Source organism: Larus michahellis, chromosome 1, assembly GCF_964199755.1.
Source record: "Larus michahellis chromosome 1, bLarMic1.1, whole genome shotgun sequence".
Lineage (NCBI taxonomy): Eukaryota > Metazoa > Chordata > Aves > Charadriiformes > Laridae > Larus > Larus michahellis.
Genome location: NC_133896.1, coordinates 120,488,768 through 120,511,788, shown reverse-complemented (window position 1 = coordinate 120,511,788; position 23,021 = coordinate 120,488,768). Strand labels below are relative to the sequence as shown.

Here is a 23,021-nt window from a genome sequence, read left to right as displayed (position 1 = left end):
ATGCTGGGAGAAGTGACTGCTGCATCTCACAAAATTCATTGATTAAAATACTACCTACTTAAGCCTTGCTGCTGGCATCCTCTCCATGGGGACAAGTCCCTGAAGCTTAGGGAAGAAAGAGACGATGCAGCTTACCAGGGATACCACATTTGTTTGCAGCTGCTCTCTGTTATCACCTGCAGACAAGCAGCACAGGGGACGTTTCAGAGTTCCCTGAGCAGAGCTAGCTTTACCCATCCATCTGGCATCTCCACCTTTTGGAAGGAGTTAAGCATGTCCAGAGCTCCCAGGCTCCCCTGCCAGGCTCAAGCGTAACAAGAAGTCATAGAATCATAGAATGTGTTGGGTTGGAAGGGACCTTTAAAGGTCATCTAGTCCAACCCCCCTGCAGTGAGCAGGGACATCTTTAACTAGATCAGGTTGCTCAGGGCCTCATCAAGCCTGGCCTTGAATGTCTCCAGGGATGGGGCCTCCACCACCTCTCTGGGCAACCTGTTCCAGTGTCTCACCACCCACATTTTAAAGAACTTCCTAATGTCTAATCTAAACCTACCCTGCTCTAATTTATGACCACTGCCCCTCATCCTATCGCTACATACCCTTGCAAAAAGCCCCTCCCCAGCTTTCTTGTAGGCCCCCTTCAGGTACTGGAAGGCTGCTATAAGGTCTCCCTGGAGCCTTCTCTTCTCCAGGCTGAACAACCCCAGCTCTCTCAGCCTGTCTTCATAGGAGAGGTGCTCCAGCCCTTTGATGATCTTCACAGCCTCCTCTGGACCCTAAGCCTAACAGCAGTGCTTACACTGTAAATGCCGTGAGGCTGCCAACCAGGTTTTTCTTAGCTGGCTTTACCCCACTCCACTGCTCCTAACATCCCTGCTTGCCCAGGGTGTGCATTCACCTCAAAAAGTGCCAGTTCACGGTTTTGGTGGTTTGGTGGTTTGCTTTTTTTCCCCCATGGAAAGGGATAACAGTCCTAATACAGTAAATGCTAACCTTAAATTCATGTCTATAACACGTTTTGCTGGACTGGGGCAAATGTAGAATTCTTCTTAGCTAGCCAGTGGCAGCATTACCTCAATTAGGAAGCTATAGCAGTCGAGTAGGATCTATTTTACAGACATGCCCCAAGGTTTTAAATTGTCTTGGTCTTCTACATAATTTGAATGAAAACCGCAAAGCTGCCGTGTGGCTCCTGCACTTCAGTTGCTTTGGGGTTGTGTCCTCCTGTGCTGGAATACATGAGACTGAGGAAACTTGCCAAGACTCTGAGAGGTAAGAAAAACAGGAGGAGAGAGTCATTAAAGCGCTTAGCACCTACCGCAAATGCAATTTGCGTCTCAGTTGTATTGTAGAAAGACTAGCTGAATTTTCCCAGTGACAGTCAGAGATAAATGAGATGTGTCCCCATTTTACATGTAAAGAAAAGGAAATAAAGATTGTAAAAGCCTGGTTTTCATGCCTACGAGGGGCCCAGTATTCCTCTTAGAGATAGTGGGAGCTGCTGGGTTTGTGCCTTTGGAAGCACCATAGGAAACACCTGGTGGGATATACATCCAGCCCAGACCCCTGAGGGAATGATGATTCAGAATAAAACTGCTCATGTAGGCATCCCCGCTGCGTTCCCACCCTGCTGTCCTCGCTAGACTAAATCAGCTCATCAAGAAATTGCAGGCTGCTCCTCGTCATCATGGAAACTCTGTTCTTCAAACGGAAATCAGAAATGCTATTTTCCTACAAGCGCTAGAATTTAGGTTCACTTGTGTTTCCCTCACGATCTCTAATGGGAAACAATGACAGAAAAAATTATGCCTGACTCATGCCTTTACTGATTCATGCCTGAGGAGCCCCAGCATTGGGAAGAGCCGTGCAGATAGTCAGGGAGAGCTGTTATTTGGTGGGTTGAGGAACATTTGCATTTCTCTTCACACAGCCTCTTGGCATTTCACAGGCTGTGGTGTGGGTAAATGTCTAACACGAAGTTGTGGGGGGCAACCTAGAAGTCCTTCACCCTGAAGTCACACAGCTGCTGTCAGTGAGGAGCCCCTTGGATTTTTCCTGAGCAGAGTATCTGGGAGAAACAGGTGCTTAGCACAATTTGTTGTCACAAGTCAGCAAGCAAGGGCCAGTGAGTTAGTACCACCTTAAGTGAAGCTTTAAGGCTTATCACATTTCTTCCCCCAAGTGCAAGTGGACAGGAAAGTGCCAGGTGCATAGGACTTCTCGCCCTATGTCCCAAACAAAAGCAACCCTGTTCTTGGGGCAGCTCAAGAGCTTAGCGCATACCAGACCTGCCACCAGCAGATACCAACTCACGCATGGCAAGGAGACGTCATACCAAACCAAGGGCTCAGAGAACCTGTGCCCCAGGCTGCTGATGAAGGAGCCACAGCCCAAGATCACAGCCCACCCAGAGCCACTGCTCATAATGCAGTCCCATTGTGTATTGCACACTTGCTATGTCCAGCTGGGTCCCGTATTTTCTTCTTGTTCATTTAGCCCCAAAACAGCACAGCTTGGCCCACTTGTTTGCTCTGCCCTTCACAATCCATGGTAAGCTATGTTCCAGGGCCAGGAGAGCTTGTAATCTAAACAGGACGAGAAATACAAACAAGACAGGAGGATGTCCCCTCAGGAGAGAGGGACATGGAGGTGATTGATGAGGGGAGGGAGGAGGGACTGATTGCAAAGAAAGGTTTTACGGCAATCATGGGCTTAATAGAACTAAAACAGGCCAATTTCTTATTCTGAAATCCGTCAGTGCTGCTTTGGGTGACCTTTGGCAAATCAGTTCATCTCTGTCTGTGCCTCTGGTAAATGGGAATAATACAGCCTCGTTGTCTGGAGAACGCTTGGTAGTTCTCAGATGAAAGATGCTTTATTGGTGCCAGTATCATCCTTTATTGTCATTAGCATGAAAACAGATCTATCACCTAGCAACAGAGCAGCAACTCTCCCTGCTCTGGTTGTCCATGTATTTTTCTTCAATTTTGGCTCTCTAGCAGTCTGCTTTTCATTTGGAGAGACTTTACAGCCTGTGACTGCTCGTCTTCCCTTAATGTTGCCTGCTACAGACAAGCACAGCTGCTGTGTCCCAAGTTCCCTCCACCTCCTTTCATTCCCCCTTTTTACCTCTTCCTGGGCCCTGCCGTACATGCAAGTGCTGAGAGAGTATCACCATCAGCTGAAGCAACAAACAACATTTGCTTCTCTTAGCTAAGGCACCTCGGCAGAAGTCTTGATCTTTAAAATATAAGTATAAACTTCATGTGAACTTTAAAATATAGTTATTTATCAGATCTGCACAAATTACAGGAAAAAAATGGCAAGCAGGAAACTTTCTAAAAATCTTGTAGAAGCAACCATTTTCACAGACATTCCAGGCATCACTTTTAAGGACGGAGAAACACAGATGTAAATAACAACAGCCACTGAAGATCAGGAGTCCTGCCAAGTCCTGTGGTGCCTTAGACGTGATAGCCACCCTCAAGTGGTACACAGACCAACCTAAACCATTAAAACCATTAGCATGGAGAGAGGAATAAAGGAAAAGACAAGCACAGAAAAAGCATTGTCCTTCCTCACCCAAGAAAAGCCATTCCTAATACTTATTGTTTGTTTAAACTAGTTAGGGAAACGGTTTTGCTAGTTAGGGAAAGAGTTAAAAAAAAAACCAACAAAACACAACCAAAATCTCCAATGTCTAGGTCAGAACCTGGATCAAGGATGAGATCTGTCAGTTCATTACTGTGGCAAGCCATAAGTTACCTTACTTCCACTGAATTCAGTGAGCCATCCCTGATTTCCTTCAGCTGGGGATTTGGGCTAAAAATACTTTTATTTATTTTGTTACTTTGGCTCTCTTTTTTTGAAGTGCCCATCTCTCTGATTTAAGGGAGGATGATCCTGTAGCCTGAAACATGAAGACACATCAGTTTTGCTTGTACTGCAAGATACTTCAAGGACTGGTATCCCACTACGTTTTGAGGGTGAGAGATCTGGTAGGCTTAGCTCCTCTCCTCGGGGATGAGTGCTATAAAACAGCGCTGTCCCTGGGTCATCAGTCTGACACTTCAGAGGAGGACAATGTGCCAGCGGGAAGTTTATTGCCCAGTAAACCCCATGCTGTTCCCTTGGGTTGTTGCTGTAAGGCAGAGCAGTTGCTGGCATTCAATGCATATGCAGCTCCTTTCCAGGGGAAGGGACAGGAGGGAGTCTGGGTTTCAGATGTTTCCGGGCGCCAGTGCTCTGGGAGAAACCCACCCTTTCTGCCTCAGAAGATGCCTATCAGGAGGAGCACAGATGTTCACTCATGGAGCTGATGCATCCATCATCATTAGGTTTCCTTTTAGAGAAAGCTGTTAGGACCATTGTTTTTTCCATAGAGTTTGTGCTTTGGAGCGTGTTTTTTTGTGCACGTTTCTTTCTTAAAGGTACTCTGGTCTCATGTGTGAAAAGAAGTGATACTTTTGGTGTCTCAACTGGCTGTGAGGATCTACTTCCCCAACTTTGGCTTCCCCCCATTTTTGCAGGTTGCTGCTCATAGCAGCTCTTCTGACTCCTGGCAACCTTCTCGCCTTTCTCCTTTCCCAAAGAAGTGAGGAAAAAAACCAACACTGGAAGATAAATAAACGTGGAATAAACAAAAACGTCTTCCCTCCACCCCTTCCCATTGCTCTCCGTTGAGGCACAGCAGCTTTGGAAGGGCTCATCACTGGAAGACAGGCTATTTTTGTACTGCTTATGCACAGCACGTCGAGGAATAAAGGAGGAATAAAGCTGCAGGAGACCAGGCCCCATTGAATGGGAGCCCGAGTGCACTTGACTCAACCTTTCTATAAAGAAGCAGATTTTACTAGAAACTGCAACTTCTCTGAAGATACCTCGGGAGGTACTCAGCTGCCTCCCGCAGTCAGCAGAGACAGGTCGGCTCCTTCCCAGGGCAAACGCACACCATTCCGTCATGCTCCTCCATCGGCTGACTCGGAGACGGAGCAGGCGTCTCCCCACTGACTGGGAAGGAAGCTTCACTCCCTGATTTCATGATCTCAGTGCAGTACAGGAGAACCTCACTGCAGGAGTTCGGAACGTCTCCCGCGGCCTGTGCTGGTCAATATTGGCACATGCATCTGTGTTGTGGGCCTGATAAGCAACAGAGAAGGCATTGGTTAGACTTGGTCTTATCTCCTTTCCATAGCTGTCAGAAGCACGGCTCTCCCTCACTGGAAAAAACATCTCCCTAGGACACATTTTACAGCCACTTTCTCCCTGAGGAATAGCTTATACAATAAACTCAGCCTAGGAACAAATACGAAGAAACTGTGCAAAAGGATTTTTAGAACCTGAATGAAAGAAAGAAAGAGAAAGGAAAAGGAAAAAATAAAAGAAGAAAAAGAAAAAGAAAAAAGAAAAAGAAAAAAAAAAAAGAAAAGCCCTTGGTGTTTGCCAGGGATTTGAGGACTGAGATGACAAAATTAATAGCCTGTTGGAGTAGCTGGTTGCATTTTAAAGGGGGGCAGGCTGGGGGTGGGGAGGGGGCAGCACTGCAGGACAACAAGAGCAGTTGCATGAGCAGAGGTAGTAATTAAGCCAAACCTCCCACAGATCAGTCCCGTGGCCGGCGTCTGGGGAGCCCGTGGAGGACACGATCTTTGATTGAAGCTGCGGTGGTCACAGCACCTACATCCATCACAGCACCTACATCCTGAGTGGGCACCCCAGTTTCCATTGCAAGCTGAGCGCAGCCTGCAGTCCATCCTCTGTGGGAGTACAAGCTCTGCCTCCTCTATCTCCCTGTGTATTTTCATGAAACTTCTAGGAATGTGATTTCTGCCACCACTGCATCCCTGTGAACTGCAGCTGAGCTTGGCCAACAGGGTGGAAATGACCGTGGAAGACAGACATACACTCTGAGGGACAGAAAACAACTTAGAATGTTGCAAGCCTGCCTGCTGCCACTTACCTTGTATCTGACTCGGGTAACAGATACTCACTTGTGAGTTATATAGTCACGTACAATAATGTTCACATATAGTATATATACATGAATACATGACTGTAACCCAGACATTAAATTACTAGCTATAAAAAAATATTGTAAACCTAACGACCTAGTAGCTCTTTAAAACTCTGAAGGCACAGCAGCTACTCCAATGCATCAATTACTTCTTTTTTTTTTCCAAAGATGAAAAAACCTCCACACAGCTGTATCATGTTTCCAGGTCGGTACCTGGGCCTAAGCAGTGCCGTCACCATGGTGCTGTCTGTGACTTGAGACTGAGAATGACAAGGGTAATTGCCAGCAGCTTGCCTTTCTTGTCCCTAATCACCTGAGCACAAATTACAAACCACAATCGTTTTAAGAAACCGGCTTTTAAGATTTCATTTAGCATGCCTGAAAGGATTGGTGATGAGGATGCTCAGCGTAAAATGCGTGTAAAAATTGTTTCCAAGGTGTCAGCATCCCTTTAAATAGGCTGAGTCTGATCCTCTATAACTGCCATATAATCCTATCCTTCTGACATGGGATGCACAGGTAACTAATCGGTTTTCTAATCTAGCCGTGAGCTAGAGATTTGGTGTCTTCATTCAAAGAGGATTGCAGGTAACTGAATAAAGATGAGACATGACTCCCTGAAGATGACACTGTCCATGCAAGCTGCTCTCCTGGCAACCACAGTATGAGAAGCAGCAAAATATCCAGAGAATAGGATAAGCTGGAAAGAAGAGCAGTTGCCTGAGCGCACAGATGCTGGGCTTTCCCAGAATGCATCTGCAAAGACAGAAAATGTGGAGGATATTTGTTTTATGACATCCTTTCTTCCCTGTAATGTTTGACCATCCTTCAATCATTCTCGTAAGAAGTTCGCCCAAGTATCCCACAGAACAGGCGGTGAGAGGGCTCAGGTGGATGCCACATCCCCATTTCCTGGAGGGATCGTTCAGCACACGCGTCAGCGAGCGCTGCGAGGAGTTTCATCCTCCGGTGCTGTCAGCCTGTGCCTTCTCATTGCTTCTGCATTTGGATCAGGTGCAGTAGGCAGAGAAGTGTCGTCTTCCATGAAATCATTCGTTTGGGTTACAGGGGGAATTCTCCATCGCTGCCTTGGCCCCGTGTGGCTGCCCTGAGCACCTTCCACAGACCTGGAGAGGCTGAGGGGCGGCAGCAGCGGTACATACCACAGGGCAGGTCCACTGAATCAGATGTGTCTCTCCCCAGTTTATTACAAGCAAGGAGATCTTCTGCTTCTGCATCTGATTTCCCCTGCCAAGTCACGATGCCCTGCCTGCGAAGGTACAATTAATCACTATGGAGACTGTTGCAAAGTCACCAATTTGGGCTCAGTGTTTCAGCTGAGCACTAAGCAACAGGTGATGGGCGGCTTTTTGGAAAGAGCTTTTTTTTTTTCTTGCTGGTGTGCAGTGCCTGAAAGCAAAGAGAGGTTTTTCCCCTCGCAGATAACAGTAACTGCGCAGCCCAGGTGCTTAGGTGGGATTTCCTGAAGCGGGAGAGTCCGTATGACGTGGATCAGGCCCCTGTCACTGGTGGAGGTGGTGGGAATGGGGGCTCATTCATCAGAGGAACGGTCAGATTCAGATTTGTTTGGAGGGTCTCCCGTTCTTCATGCTACGGAGGGTTTTAATCCCACTGAAAACTCTGCACTGTATGTCAAGTCCTGCGACGGGTCACTCAGGGGGTCATCTCAAAAGGCAGAGAAATCAATGGGAGCTGCAGGTACGCAGGGTTCCGAGGTGGGTCTGCAGGTGTGGGTGCAGGGAGACCTCAAGTCGCCATGTCAGGCCTCCCACTCCGGTCTGCAGCAGAGGCCAGATAGCTGTTAACAGCCCAGGAACACCAAACCTGCTGGGTGAAACACTGTGCCTTTCGGCAGCTGCGGCGCATCTGGGTGTGCAGCCCCTGGGGAGCAGCACGTCCTCCCCGGTCCCGGCACACAGTCTGAAATGCAAGAACCCAGGAAAAAACCTGGGCTGGGGCCGGGGAAGGGAGCATTTTGCTGTCGCTTACAGGCATGGTAAGTGTGTTACATGCTCTAATCACAGCCCCAGGCCATCTGCAAGCCCAGCTCCTCACTCGGATGCTCCTGGAGCATGAGCAGCTCTCATCGCCCTACCTATTGCTGGAGGCGCGAGTGGTGTGATGGTCAGACGCCGCTCTGCCAAGCCCTGCACGAACACGTCTTGGAGCTGGGACTAGCACATACCTCAGACACTGAGTCCTATCCTGAGGCTTTGTCAGGGGCAAACTGGGGGACTGCACTCGGCTGTAGGTAGTTTAAAGCATCCTTCTGGAGAGCAGACCTAAATATGTCATCTTTTCCATTTGGAAAAGGGAGCACAGCTCTGAGAGAAAAGAAAATTCCGAGCATCCCTGGGATTTGCCAGATCAGAGACAAGCTGCGTTAAAGCGCTGGCAGGTCCTTGCCGAATTTGCGCAGACGGCTCGGCCCCATCCCTGCCCCCCCTCAGCAAGTTCGCGTGACATCGGATCCGGAGGAGAAGGGGAATGACAACCGTGGCTAACAACTGCACGGATTTATGCATCAAATGCTCTGCGCGTTTCAGCAGCCTTGGAGGAGCTGAATCTACAACCTGACAGGCACCCTGTGAAACAGCAGTGATGAATAACTGCATCCAGAGGCGCCCCAGGAGTGAAAGGCAAGCATTTTTTAACCAGGTGCTGCTGATGCAAAGCTATCAGCGCGGCTCCACGTGAAACTCCCAGCGCGGTCGATGGTTCATATCCTCACCCAGCCGCCGGGAAAGAACAGGGAGGGATCACATCCAGATGCATCCATGGATGAAATATTTAAATGAAATGCTGTGAAAGGGGCCCTTGGGGGGTGGTAATATATTGTCCTTGTAAGGCACGAGACAACCAGCCCTACTCTGTGGCTCTGCTTCCCCTCGGTTCCATTACTGTAGACTTACAATAAAGACAGCCAGTGTAGACCCTGAATAATTGTCCCCTTTCCCTTTCACAGTGGTTTCTTGATAGGACAGACACACTGAAATACCTGCCCACAGTGCCACAGTGCAGTTTTGGCTTTGAGGTGTGCTGAATACCTCCCAAAGGAGGTGCTGCAGAGCCCACTCTCTCCTGCTTGCACCCAGAGGCACCCAAGCCCTTAGGGACACACATGTCTCCATGGGATTTAAAGCAGCTCTGCAGCTGCTCTGCCTGGGCTAGGCCTGAAACAGTCTCCGGGCAGCCCTGCCTTGTGGGGACCCCCCCCGTCCACCCTTCAGGTGTTGCACCAGCTCCTGAAACTGCAGTGCAGATACTCCAGCTGAACTGAGCAAACTGAGGAAACCCTCCATGGTTTCCCCTATTTCTATGCAGTTCTACTCATTTAAAAAATGTTTATTTTCTGAGGTTGCACTGCTTCATTATGAGGAAAAAATAATCAAACTATAATTATTTAGCCCTATTTCCGCACGTGAAATTCTCTTAGCTACACAGCATCATCCGGGACACATTACTTTGGCAGCTTTATGTTCTTAAAGGCTTTCACTGCCCAAGCATCAATGTCTTTTCACCCGGGGTTTTGCACTCAGCTGTCCAGCCTAGCTGCAGCATCACCTCTGCCAGAGACTTGAGGCTGCAGAATTTTTAACAGAACATTAAAACCGTTCAGATTCACTTGCAAGAGATTTGGGCCAGAAGTGTTGGTGACCTGTCAGAGTCATCACTGCACGCTGACGGAGCACGGCCCCGTTCCTGGCAACCGCGATGACATCTTTGCCCAAGCTTGCTGTGTCCTCTTTCTCCCACGCAGGAGAAATTGAGACTTTCCTGCCTCTGGATGTGAAAGGCTGAGCAGACCCATTGGTGAAGCAAGCACGTGCAGATCGGTGTGATTTCGCATCTGAAATTTGCCTTTGCGTTTAAACAAAGAACCAGACCTTTGACTTCTGCTTCTGAGCCATCAGCTAAGGTCCCACCTGGGAGCAGAGCACCTGAGGGTGCAGTTCTGCAGGACCTTGGGCTGGTTGCAGGGGCTGCCCTGGCTGGTTGGGTGACATGGGTGACACAGATGGTCCCTCCCCATCCGTGTGCTCCTGTCCCCTCGCAGATGCAGTGAGAATGTATATGGGCTCAGGGGAGCTGAAAACCAGCCCAGCAAATAAGTTAATTATTTCTCAGCTGGGTCATCTCCTGGAGTTGCTACTTGCAAAGTGTCAGAAAACCAGCCCCAGGGTGGGAGAGGGCAGAAAGAGGTCAGGAGAGCTGGAGGAGAGTGATGGGCACCAGAAGAAAGGGGTGCAGCCGCAGCCTTGGTTTTACGAGGTTCCAGCTGTGGGAGAGCTGCCCTTCATCTAATCCTTGTCTTCCCTCTGCCTGCCCTCTGGTTTTGTTCGTCTGAGTTAATAATTAGTGTGGTGACTCTCGGAGAAAGCAAAACACGACTGTCCTTGCTGTGGTGGTTTCTGCCATGCTGCTGCTCCGTGTAACCACAAGCAGTGGCATGGGACGTACCCATGAAAACCAGTATGTAGCAGAGTACAGGATAAAGTTAGATTTTCCCTCCTAACATAGAAAACAAGCACAAATGAAGGAGCTCTACCCTGCTCTGTGCTAATAAGGCAAACATCCAGCAGTAGTTTCAGAGCGGCAGATTTTATCCCGAGGTCATTTGTGCTCAGCTGTAAATGAAATCTTCCCTCCTGTCCCTCCAGGACACACATCTCTGAGGGAAATGTCACTTATTAACATTTCCTTCGGCATTTCCCAGGCTGCATTTGCCTCTGGTTCCCCTGAGGGAGCACCTATCGGCTCCACATCCTGGTTCTGCCCGGCTGAGCCGCTCGTACGCCCCGTGCACACCCCACACTGGCCGCCGGGCACCACTCGCTGCTCTTGACATCAGCTGGCAGAAGCAGCACCTCCCCATCAAGAAGACACCCTCCTTTGCACATCCCAAGTGTGCACATCAGGCTGACCTTGGTGGCCTAAGATGCTGCCGTGTTTTAGAATCATAGAACTGTTTTGGTTGGAAGAGGCCTTTAAGATCACCAAGCCCAACCGTTAACATAGCACTGCCAGGTTATCATTAAACCATGTCCCTCAGCACCACATCTACATCTACCCATTTGTTTCCATTAAACCTGCAAATCACACTCGCTGAAGCATAACGCACACGTCACCTCGTCTGTGGGCTCAGGTCAGTAACTGGTAGGAGGAAACCCTCTATGGGTAAGGCATGAGGGGCACAGAGGGAAGGGGAAGCCCCGTGGAGCCCTCATTAACTGCTCCACAGGAATGATGTGGTTTGGTGTCCTCTCCCAAGGCTGAGCTGCAGGCCCAGGGCTTGCGGGGAACTGATAGATACTGCCCCATGGAAGCTGTCAAAAAGCATGCAGGAAACCTGCTTACTCGGAGGACTATTTTAGCTGTGGCAAGGAGCGGCTCCCATCAAAGAGCTGCCCCCTTGGGCTCCTGCTGTCAGCCCGCTCCCCCCAGCCATGTCTCCTCCACCTTCCCCCTTGCCTTCAGCCCATTCCCAGAGCTGGCACCTGAAGGACCCAGCCCAAAGGCCACCTTCTGCAGTGGCCACCTGCTGAGCGTCACAACGGAGGCTTGTTCTCTTTCCCTTCTCTCCTTTTCAAAGGTGCTTGACAAAACAGCTGTGCATGTTAAAACGTTGGCCGCAACACCCGCTACGCTGTCGTTTTCATAAATAAAGGCTGGGTTTGTAACTTGTAATTTTGCTGCCTGCTTAAGTAACTAAATAAGAAGGTTTGCGCTATGCATGGTTGTTAAGAAGGTAAGCCTTAAACTCATCAGTAAAAAGCCTGAAGTTTTAATCAATAGCCCTGGGGTTCAAAGTAAAATCTAATTAATCCATAAACCATCACAAATTGGTGGCCTCTGCAGGGACTGGAGAGTTAAGCACTGATTTAAGACATTTTCTGTTGAGATAGCTAACTCCTCCATTCAGAAGCCATGCTGTGAAAATGGACTTTTTCACCCCTCTAAAATTGTTTCACACTAACGTTTTACTTAATTGCTCTTTGGAAAGTGATAATCAATAAATGTGAGATAGGAACATTTGCTGGGTCAGTTACAGCAAGTGCACTGACTAAAATGTTAGGGCAGAAGATCCCCCCAGTTTGACAGACATCGTCTCTGGGGGTTCTTCTGCTCTGCATTACCTTTGAGGGCGGCTTTCCATTTTCCTGCCCCCAAACTGCGATGGTGGCCTTTTGCAGGATGAGCTCCACGGCCTGCGGGCACTGCTGGGAGGACTTCCCGCCGATGCTGCTGGGCGCTGACCATATGCAGCAAGATCACGTCAGAAACTCGTCTCATCCTTCACAACCTTCAGCAGCTCCATGTCCCATCCCTGGCTTTCACTTAGCCGTTGCAGGGGGGTGGCTCTGCCACCTGCCCCCCCAAAATCCCTCGCTTTTGCAGCATCGAGGTCTTCAGGGCAGGGTCTTCAGGGAACCGAGCTGCTAAAACAACCCAGCCTCCTCTCAAAAACCTGCCCCCCGCCATTTTTCAAAAATTTATGATCTGGTCTGATGTGGGTGGCTCTCGCGGGGATGGACAGATCACTTTCCAGCACAAAGGCCACCCACAGACACTTGGAAGGCTTTCTGGAGAAAGGTTTGTACTCAGAGAGCTGCTCAAAGACACAAGCTGCAAAAGCTTGAGAACCTGGCAATTGCAAATCTGTATTCCCACCCCCAAAACCTTGTCCTCTGAAGTGACAGAAACGTTTTAGCTGAATTAAAACAGTGTTTTAAAAGTAGAGCCACCAAAACCCCCTGTAATTTCAAACGGCTAATGTGTTGGCGTGGTAGACAGAGGAATCTCCAGCTGCTGGCCTGCCCGATGGCAGGGCACATGGAGGCGAGCTTTGCTGCACAAGCGCCCAGGTAACGAATGCTATCGGGTAAATGCCTCGTGCACTGGCTATCAGTACGTGTCGGATACCCCTCTCAGTAACACTCAGGTTGATGTGGGGTCAAAAAGATATTTTCATTGTGGATCTCCGATCAGTCTGTCCATCCCTCCGTCAGTCTCCTGAGCTGAACAATGTCTGAACCCTCCTGGCTGCTTTCATCCAAAGGAGGTTTCTGAAATCCAAAATTTTCACAGATTTCATGAGGATCAGTGACCAGGTAGAGAAAGAGACTCAGATCAGCTCAGTGCGGGGCGCGCAGGAAACACGAGTCCAAGCCCACACATGGGCAAATCTGAAAAAAATTGTCTGGGGGCAGGTAGAGGTGGAAGGAAAAAACCCAATTTTATCTAATAGCTATCCCTATGCTGTAAGCACAGGACAATATTTCTGTTTCTTTCTGTGAAAGAGGGAAGTTTTTTTGAAATAAAGCCTCTGATGGCTTTTCTTTTTTTTGTTTTAGATTGAGTCTATCTTTTATGGCTGTAGGAGACAGAACGAATTTGGGGATTTTTACATTTATACGTAGAAGAGTGCTATTCATACACACATTAATAAATATATTTCTTTATGATCTGTACCTCAAAAATGCAGCAGTCCTGTTTTTAGATATTAACCAAAATTTTAAAACAAGTTTAGCACCTCACCTTAATCAATAAACCTCTTCTTATTTCTTCTCTCTTGGCCTCTCCACTGCCCTGGCATCAGCAGGCAGACAGCAGCGATGCTCAGGTGAACTCCAAATCCTACTCTAGGCTCTACCCTGTCGCTCTTTGTTTCTAACAACAGCTAATTGCCTGTACCTCAATAACACAAAGCATCCTATTTTAGGCTTCTTTTAGATATCAACTATTGAAAGGACTCGAAATGATTTCACCTGTCCTCCCCCTACGTACATCTGCAAGCCATCTTTGTGAAAGACAATTACAGGCAACGCAAACATGCCCCAGGAAACACATGCTAATGTATGCGGCTTAGGAATCAGTGCTCAAGCAGCTCCCTTGACGGAAAACCTGCTGCGAATAAGGCACTCGCTCACTTCTGAGGGAGCATGTTTCTCTCAATGAGAAGCGATGACGTGCAGTTGAACCCTCTCCCGGTATTCCCCCACGCTATTCCTGCTTCAGACCTCCTCCGATGCAAAGAAGTCGCGCAGCCAGGAGGCAGGGAGTTTGCTGAAGGACCGTGGAGTCACACCTAGTAATGCATTTGCCACACAGCTGTCTTTCTGCACGCGAGTGATTTGTAGCTCTCCCGTCCACAGAGCTATGGTAACTTTTTAATAGGAAAAACAGGCCCCGGTGCTGTACCCAGCAGTTTTGTTATGCTCCTGGGAAGCTGTGTGGAGGAGGAAACAAAAGAGAAGATTGACCGTTTGTGACCACCAAGTATTAAAAACGCAGGGAAGAGGCAGGCAAACGCCAAACTACTGCGCACAGCAATAGCGTCCCTGAAATGTCTGCTCACTTCTTGATAAGCAAGGCCTTTATGAGCTTGCGGTGCTTCCAACAGTTAAATTTCAAGTTTAATTACAAAGGAGCAAACAAAGGGTCAGCTTCCTCTTGGGTTGGAGGGTTTTGTCACACCAGCTACGGAGGGGGTCTATCTGTGCCAGGCTAAAATTCCCTTACTGGGAGCAGCAGCCCTAGACCCTGCAAGTTACCCACCAGCTTCACGCTCTGCCATCGACACACGGTCTGCCCGGCAGAACTACAGCAAAGCTACACGGACCTCTGAGTCTTTCTCCCCCTCCCTTCCCTTCTTCCATACACTAACCACAGCCACACTGCTGGCATGGGCAGACTCGTGCTGGGCTCCCTCCGGGGAGCGTCTGACAAACCATCTTACCACTGCACTGGAGACTGAAAAGTCTCCTGCAAACCCAACCCAACCTTTTTGCAGCTACGCACTAAGGGATTTTGTTGCAAAGATCAAGTGATGCCAAGTGCAAAAGTACAAAAGTAACTGTTATTTACTTTTAGGATCTGTAAATCTTGATACTCGGGAATTTTAATATTTATCAGCCCATTTACAGGAGATGTACAAAGACCAACACCTTTAGCAACAGATGCTGATCTGTGTTGTCTTGCTGAATAAATCTGACACCCATTTTTCCAAGAAGAGCTTGAATAAAATCACTTTTATCGCTACGGATCCTGAACTGCCGTCCAGTGATGAGTTAGTTTGCAAAACCCTCTTTAAACGCTTCACAGCTGCTCCATTGACTCCATTGGGTTCTGCAACTGAACGGTACCTAAAAAAGGCCCCATAAAGCCATGGTGCTTCCACCTTGCACCCAAGACTTGGCAGTGCTCTTTTCCCCAGTGCATGACCTGAAGTCAAAAGTGCATTTTCAGATCCATCGAACAGGTTCACTACAGACTCAGTGCCAAGCCTATTGCAAACACCAGAAAAAAAGACCTCAGCTGATTTTGGAGGTCTTCAGATCAGTTGTCGTAGGAAACACTCTTTTAAAAAGGCAGAAGGATGAAGAAAGAGTACTTAGAAGAATTGCGGGATCAACAACAGCAATGGTCCAACTGAAGCTGCCAGGCTGACCACCAGTTTGCATGGCGGTGCTAAGCTGAGCAAAGGCAGGACCAGTCCCTAGAACCTGAAGACTTTCAGTCCAGAGGTGCAGAAAGCTGGTCAGCAAATGCTTTTGTTTATATTGCAGTGACTTCCTATGGCTAAAAGCTGGGTTCTCATCTGAGCTGGCCGACCCTATTCCCTCCCTCATATCTGGGAATAGCTACGTGTTGCTGAGGAGCAATTAATTCTCACCATGTTGGACCTCTGTTTTAAGGTGAGAAGAACTGGAGATACCTATCAGGCACCACTGGTGACAAACAGAGCTTGGATAACGACCAGAGACTAGATGCGCAACTTGCAGAGGGCTCATGTTAAGCAATGGAAATCCCACCCTGTGCCTTTTAGCTCCCTCGGGGTTTATAGGCAAGTCAGGAGCCAGATTCAAAGGAATAGCCTCTGATGGATGAAGATAAAGGTGCTGGCAATCCTCTTGTCACCTCACCGTCTTGCTGGTTGTTTTTGTACTTAGATAATCCTTGCTACATAGTCACCTGGCAAACAAAGTCAGCAGTCCGTGGCAATCTTGTTCAAAAAGTACATATATTTAATAATGATAACAAATACAATTTTGTCCCCTGGAATTTCCACTACTGTATTTCAGTAAATCCCTTCTATGGTCACTGCAGATTGACTGTACATAGCTACTGTCTAAGCTGGATACATGGTTATGTTTTAGCAGTGTAGTACTCATATATTCTCTATAAATATAATAAAAGATTTAACATTTCTGTTTTCATTCTGATTCTTACACATATTTACTGGGTTTTCACAAAAAATACATGTCTCTCTCCTGCCTCCCCCAACCTTTTATTGGGTTCCAAATAAACCTGAGTTTGTAATTCAAGTCAGTATCTGCCATCTGTTCAGGTATGCAAATCCAACGCACGCAAAAGATGGGATTTCAGTGGTCCCCGCTCGCTAGCTTTGCAGAGTAAACATGTTCTTAGCATGAAGAAAAAGAAAACGCATTGATGATTTTAAACGAAAGGAAGAACTAAAATGGACCCCTGGGACGCCCAGGTGCTCTGTACAAATGGACGATGACATTTTTCCAATCTAAAAATGAGAAAAATTATTTCGGGGCTGTCCTTCTTAATCATACTGAGATTTTTATGTATATTATTTTTCAGGTAGCTTAACTACCCCAGAGGCGGGCGCCCTCACTACACTGAATGAGTACAAGACGCATATGGATTCCCTCGTACCGAACTGACGGGCGGCTTCAGTGCCAAGGTGAAGGTCCCATCTGTAGGGATGAGAAGGGCGCTCTGGGCATTCACGCTCTGCTGGTTTTGCCAGCAAGCATCCAAAATACTGAACGGTCCAGTCATCTGTTCTGTCGGTATTTGGATTAACGACCATTTTTTTTCTTGCAGATTTTGATGCACGGCTGAGAATCGGGAACATGGGCTCTGCTGGAGACCTTCTCCCCTGCCTCTGCTGACCCTCCTCCCCCAGTCCCGCTGAGTCTCGTGAAAAACAGGGGAAACTCTCAGCGTTTGCACAGACACCAAAGCAATGGGGCTACAAAATAGTTTGCAAAACATACTGGTAAAAATAGAGCTTGGATTCCTACCAATGGTCTCGGCCTCTGCTGCCTGGTTTTGAAATGACATTAAGTGGGTGGGCAGCAGTGGTGCATACGTGGGCCAGGGCTGCCTGCCTGGGAACCAGACTGGAACAAGCTTTGTTGAGATGTCCCGTACACACAAACACATAAGCAAGCACGGTACAGACGAAAGAAAAGAGTAGTCTTTGGCTAAACCTTCTAATTTATAGGAAATGGTTTGAAGACAAAAACAGAACCAAAAAAATGTTGCCAACCTCTCAGATGTATCATTTACTTAGAAAAAGAAGACTGGTATGCAGAACATGGTGCCTTTTAAGAAAGTTAATCTTCACCGCTCATAACAATACCGAATTTTTGGTAACCACTGCATTACCAATCTTGCAGTATAAAATGGCATTGGTACAGTTCGTGTGTCCTTTATTAGTCTTTTTAATTCACTGCAGTCTCTCAGAAAAGCCGTCAGGTGTGTCCAATGCTGCCTTGCTGTAACAGGGGCTAATGCAGTCCTGCATGTAGGCGTGCCATGGAACTAGTACAACTACAAAAATCGGAGGTGACTGGATTGTTTAAACACAGCGTGTTGCAATCTGGATTACGGTTTGAAGCATCCGCTTGCAGGCCCACCATATGAAAGGAACGGGCCTCTAGTGCGGTAAATTTCCATGTCATGAAATTTGTTTTGAAACAATAACTTTTCTTCTGAGTGACATAATTAAATCATCATTTTCTTTAGGAAAAAAATTATTCCGGTATTAGCTACTTTATGTAACTAACAGTAAAATCTGCTTTGACTTCCAATACTCCCACTTTTTCCGAATGTTTAGATCACTTGTGTCTTTATTCAAGCTTCTACCAACTTCATTTTGGCAGTGCTTGTTAGCAAACTAACTTTAGGCATAGTATCTTGAGTTTTTCCACTTGTCTAGCCACGTGAACAATGCCTGTAGCAGTACCACGTACTGTGCGGCACAGGCAGATGGAGCACAGACAGTCTTACCAGGGATCCTGAATGGGACCGGCATTCATGGCACCACGCAGATTACCTTGATGAATCAAACCCTTAAGGCTCGCTGCTCTTCCAATCAACCTTACCGCAATACTATGCGAGAGCAGCGAAAATACATATTCACGTAGCTCTTTCAAGACACGTTGTGCTGTACAGTCAGATGCCAAATGCTAATATTTCTTAACGGCACAAGCAAAGCCCTTTTCTTTCAACTTCCAGATGTATGACAACGCCTTCCTTATGAACAGACCTCTGATTTTCTTCTACCTTGGGCCACTGTAGTGTATTACATAGTGACAGTAACATGCCTGTGGCTTTCCCTTCTTGTTAAAAGTAAAAAAGGCTAGGTCCCAGAGAAGAGCAGTGCAAATCCCGGGGTGTCAGACTAACACTGGCCGCTGACAGCATCTGCTGCGTTGAAGGAAATCTGCGTGGGGCTCATCTGCTGCAGCTGAGGCATCCTCGCTTCCAGAGGCTTGTCGTTCGCTGACTGCATCGTCTGGTTCCTCTTCCGCAGCATCTGTCCGATCCCCATCATGGGGAATCTGCCTCTGCTTTTAACACAGTTAGGGCTGCCCAAGGGGTTGCTGGAAACCAGCTGAGTAGGGGACACTGCTTCTTCCTTTCCTGGATACGCTTTTTCTTCATAGGTGAAAGAGACTTGGGTGGGGTGGACGGGGGACGTACTCCCTGGCTGAAAAAGCGGGGACAGTGTCCTTTCACTTGAGCTTTTGTAAGGGAAATTCATTGGCGAGCCTAAAGCCCTGTACTGATGAGAAGGGGAAACCTGGTCTATTTGGTCCTCTCTGTCGACCGACTCGAAGGAGTGCACGATATTCAGGATGAGAGGAGAGTCCTTCGCCCGGCCCCCGATCCGGGCCGGCTCCTGCTGTGGGGACTCCTGCCTCTTGAGGATCCGGGGGGTTCTGGGGGGCGGCTGCTGGACTTCGAGGTACTCCAGGGAGCTGGAAGTGACGCAGCCCGTCTTGTTTGCCAGGGGTTCGTGGAAAGGGCTTACCCCACCGCTGGAGTCTGCAAAGCAATCAGAAAAAGAACCAGAAGAGCAGATTGCATTTAATAGCACTGCCTTCTCTGCCTCACGGCAGACAGCATCCGACATCACCTTTAACAAATTTTAAAAGAGCGTGACAAATGCACTAGCTAAAACAAATGGTCTTAGGGATATACTCAGAACCTAATTCCCTGACTCTCATTTGATACTTACATTGTTGTTTCATGGGTAATTTATCTGCCACTTTCCTCAAAGGCAGGAAGAGTGCTTAAACTGAGTAAGACAAAGACATGAAATGGAAAACCACAGATGTCTTCAGCTGTTTGCATTAATTATATCCTCTAAGGCCATGTCTGAGGAATCTCACATTTCCCCTTTCTTAGCACAACTTTGCATGGTTTTAACTGGGTCTGCGTCCTGTATTCATGGACATACCTAGAGATACAGGGGACAACAGTGTGTTAATTCCTAATATCTTTCCTTGCATTTTGGAACGAAATCTGTTCTTGGTTTCGCACATGTAAATATGGAGTAGCTGCACCGGCCAGATTCAGGCTGTTACAGTTGGAACAGATTTGCTGCATCGACTTCAGCGAGAATCTTCCCCCAGCAAGGACTGAAGATAAATGGAACAGTCTTTACAGGATTTGGCCCAGTAAAACAAAACAGCTCGTGGAGAAGATCTGCTCGGTTTCTACAGGGTGCTGGCACTCGCTTATGCCAAGCTAGCTGTAAGAAAATACGCTTTGCTGCCTTTATGGAAAGCTATCCAAGGAGCCTGCTTTGCAAGGTTCCTCTTCAGTGAAAGAACAGCGGACCGGCAATTAATCACCGTCCATGAGTTCCTCAGTCTCAAACCGTCTAAAAGGGATATAAAATAATTTAGGTCTTTCAGGCCTCAGGTCACAACCACAAATCTCACGTGTACTTCTTCTGAAAGGGATGGTCTTGGCAGGGGTTGAGACCTGAATGGACGGACGGGAAGAAATCACTCACATTGAGAGTTGTTTGGGAAAAGCAGACCAGGTTTAATCTGACTAATTTCTTTCCAAAACTGGTCAAAATTATTTGACCCCTTCATTTAAGAAGTGTCAAAACATAGTTTCCACAAGCAGTGAAATGCTTTAGGTGGGATCTGAATGATTTTCAGCTTTCAGTTCAAAAAAGCAGGGAGAAACCCAAGGAGGAAAAAAAAATGAACCGGATTTACTTCCTCCTGTGCCTCCATGCCAAAAGGAACAACAAATCTGAACAAAATGAGCATTTTTCATGTTCTTTATGTTTTTCACAAAAAGTACGTCCCGTTTCTGACCAACTCTCTGGACTACTGCTGCCTTGCAGCAAAGGTGCCTATGCTGCCAGGTGAACACCATTTTGACAATTTTTCAGGTAGAAAGCATCAAATGATAAATTACCAAGTCGTGAGAAAGAGCATGAAACCACCACAAGCCATCACTTCAAAATAACCCCCTGACACCACAGTAAACGCTTTACATCGCCATTTTTGCCCACTCTGCTCTGGAGTGACCTCCCCGCCTTTAGTTTCCTCATTTAACAGCCGGCTACATGCCCTTCCTGCTCCTCAATGTCTCCCGTCCACATGTGCACTACTGACACCCCATTTTTCCCGTGGACTCCCCTTTTCCTCTACTCCATTATTCCGCCTCCTTTTGCGAGCGGCTCTCACCCATCCCTGCCAGCCTGCCTCCTACCCTGTGTGATTAATGCTCTGCTCTCCTCTGGCTGTCTTGCCCTTTCCTTTCCCCGTTAATGCTTTTCCCCCTCCGTTTGCTGCCTGAAATTTGCTGGGGTTGGCAGTCCCACCCCCATTTCCTCTTGGCTGCCTATTTCCCCTTCCTCTACCACCAGCTGCTGCCCGATGCTTCTCCCAGGGATGCCACCGTTACTGGCACTCTCTTCAGGGTCAGGGATTTCTTCCCGGGCTGCCCCTTAGTCCTCTCTTAGCAAAACGTGTTCACTGGTAGGAGGAAGCATCTCTAGCAGCTTTGGTTTGTCAGTGATCTGGGGTGGGTGTTGATGCTTTCAAAGCACCAGTGTGAAGTGCAGATGATTTTGTATTAAGTACATATAAATAGAGAAAGAAAGCTTTTTTTACAACACCGTGGGAATTCTGTCAAATAAAAAGAGAAGGAAAAGTGAGCACTCATGACTGCTGAACATCGTCATGGTTTCCTCAGGACGTTTCGTTCAATGTTTGACTACGTTATCCAGTCCTCTTTCACATACCACCTCCAGAGCAGACAGCGAATGCAAAAGCCCACGACTATGTGCTAACAAACACACAACACACAAGACGCGCTCATTAATACTGTGCGTGCCCACACATGCACATGCGCACAGGGACACACCGCTGGTATTTCTCCCACTGACCTTTCTCCGGACCTCCAGCCTTGGTGACTTTCCGGTCCTTCAGCAGAGCCTTGGTGTTCTGTATCTGTGAGATAAGACAGGAAGAAGGCTGTCTATATGAAACTGGACTTTTCTCAGTTTTCTTTGGGAGCTGACGGTGAAGAATCTCCCCTTTCTTTTCTTGTTCTTTGAGTTTTTTGTCCTTTAAGTTGTAAAACAAACAAGAACAATTTGGTTTACTTAAGGGAAGTTGAAATGACCCCCCGACTTATAAGTACACCACTTACCAAAGCCAAATTTAAAACTATACATTTACAAGGAACTTATCCTGGCTACTCAAAATAACTAAAACTTCCATCTTCCTCTGATCTGTTTGCCATGATTTCATGGCTCCCATCTGCTCTGACACTCAGGCAGTGTGGAAGTTGCTTTATGGGAAATTAAAGGAAAAGGAAAGCTTTCTCTGCAGAGGCCATTTGTCCTAGGAGACCTCGCTGGAGCAAGCAGATGCAGATTCGTGCTCCTTCACACCTGAAATTTGCCTCCCCATTTAAACACTGGAAAAAAGGTCTTTGATTTCTCTTTATTGCAGTTCCTCTGACATTTGAAAAGGTGAGCTGCAAAGCTTTAAAGAAGTTTAAAGTCTTTGAGTCTATCTTCTGTCCAAACAAGATCCGGAGGAATACGGCCCTTGCTTTTACAGCATCTCTGCAACTGCGCAAGGCATGGAGGGGGAGAAAATTACCAGCCCAGCCCTCCACTGAACTCTTAACTCCTTTTCATGACAGGGAAGGCAGCTGAAGGTGGTACTGCAAGCACAGAAAGATAAGTTTGATTTCCAGTGATGACAGAGGAAAAGCAGGAGCTGGGAGTGGGATCTGAAAAGGAATCCAATTTTCAAAGCACTGTTTCGCAGTGAAAATTAACTGTGTTTTTTTTCAACATGAATCACTAAGTTCTGCATAACACTCTTTACCTGTACTGACTTCAAGGAGAGCCAAATGCCTTATTTCACTTCTAAAGATCAGGCACCAGATTTGTGGCTCATATTTTGCTACTCTTCAAAGACTTCAAGAATCTCTCACCTTTCTGGAAGAAATCTGTGTGGTCTGGTTTTAGATGTCAATCTCAAAGAAGTGGGACTTTTGGTTGCTGTGGAATTGTTTCTTTACAGGGGCATCTATGGGACATTCTTTGTGTGGTTATAATTCCCATGTAAGCAACATGTTTTGCTGTGTCTTATTGGAAAGTCACTGTAACTACAAGTCTTTTTTTAAAAATGTAAGGAAGCTCATTCACCCAATTATGTGCTGAGGCCTGTATTTAATCGGATAATTATGCACTGCCAAAGTGCTCTGGCACTGGCTCTCTTGATGATTTTCTATTGAAAGTTCATTGACACGAAGTCTGTTGAAACCCTTAAATGCAAAGTAACATGCGTACATGTGAGACAGGGGAAGAAAGATGCAGAAGACAAGCTGGGTTCTCTACACAGCTCTGGAAACATATTAAGACACTTAAGAGGAAAATACCTGGACGGCACTC

General features: G+C 47.3%; 1 protein-coding gene across 2 annotated transcripts in view; it reads right to left on the bottom strand.

The window, feature by feature from the left end:
* Positions 1-17,255: 17,255 nt before the first annotated feature.
* HUNK (hormonally up-regulated Neu-associated kinase) overlaps positions 17,256-23,021 on the bottom strand; it is a 58,593-nt gene continuing 52,827 nt past the window's right edge. Inside the window, exons 9-10 of one of the 2 annotated variants that reach the window (XM_074600742.1) lie at positions 21,498-21,678; positions 17,256-19,126 (exon numbers count right to left, since the gene is read on the bottom strand). In XM_074600742.1, the coding sequence (XP_074456843.1) occupies positions 18,480-19,126; positions 21,498-21,678 (828 nt within the window). In that variant the 3' untranslated portion in view covers positions 17,256-18,479. The remainder of the gene's footprint in view (positions 19,127-21,497; positions 21,679-23,021) is intronic. The other variant, XM_074600749.1, reaches the window with a different exon arrangement.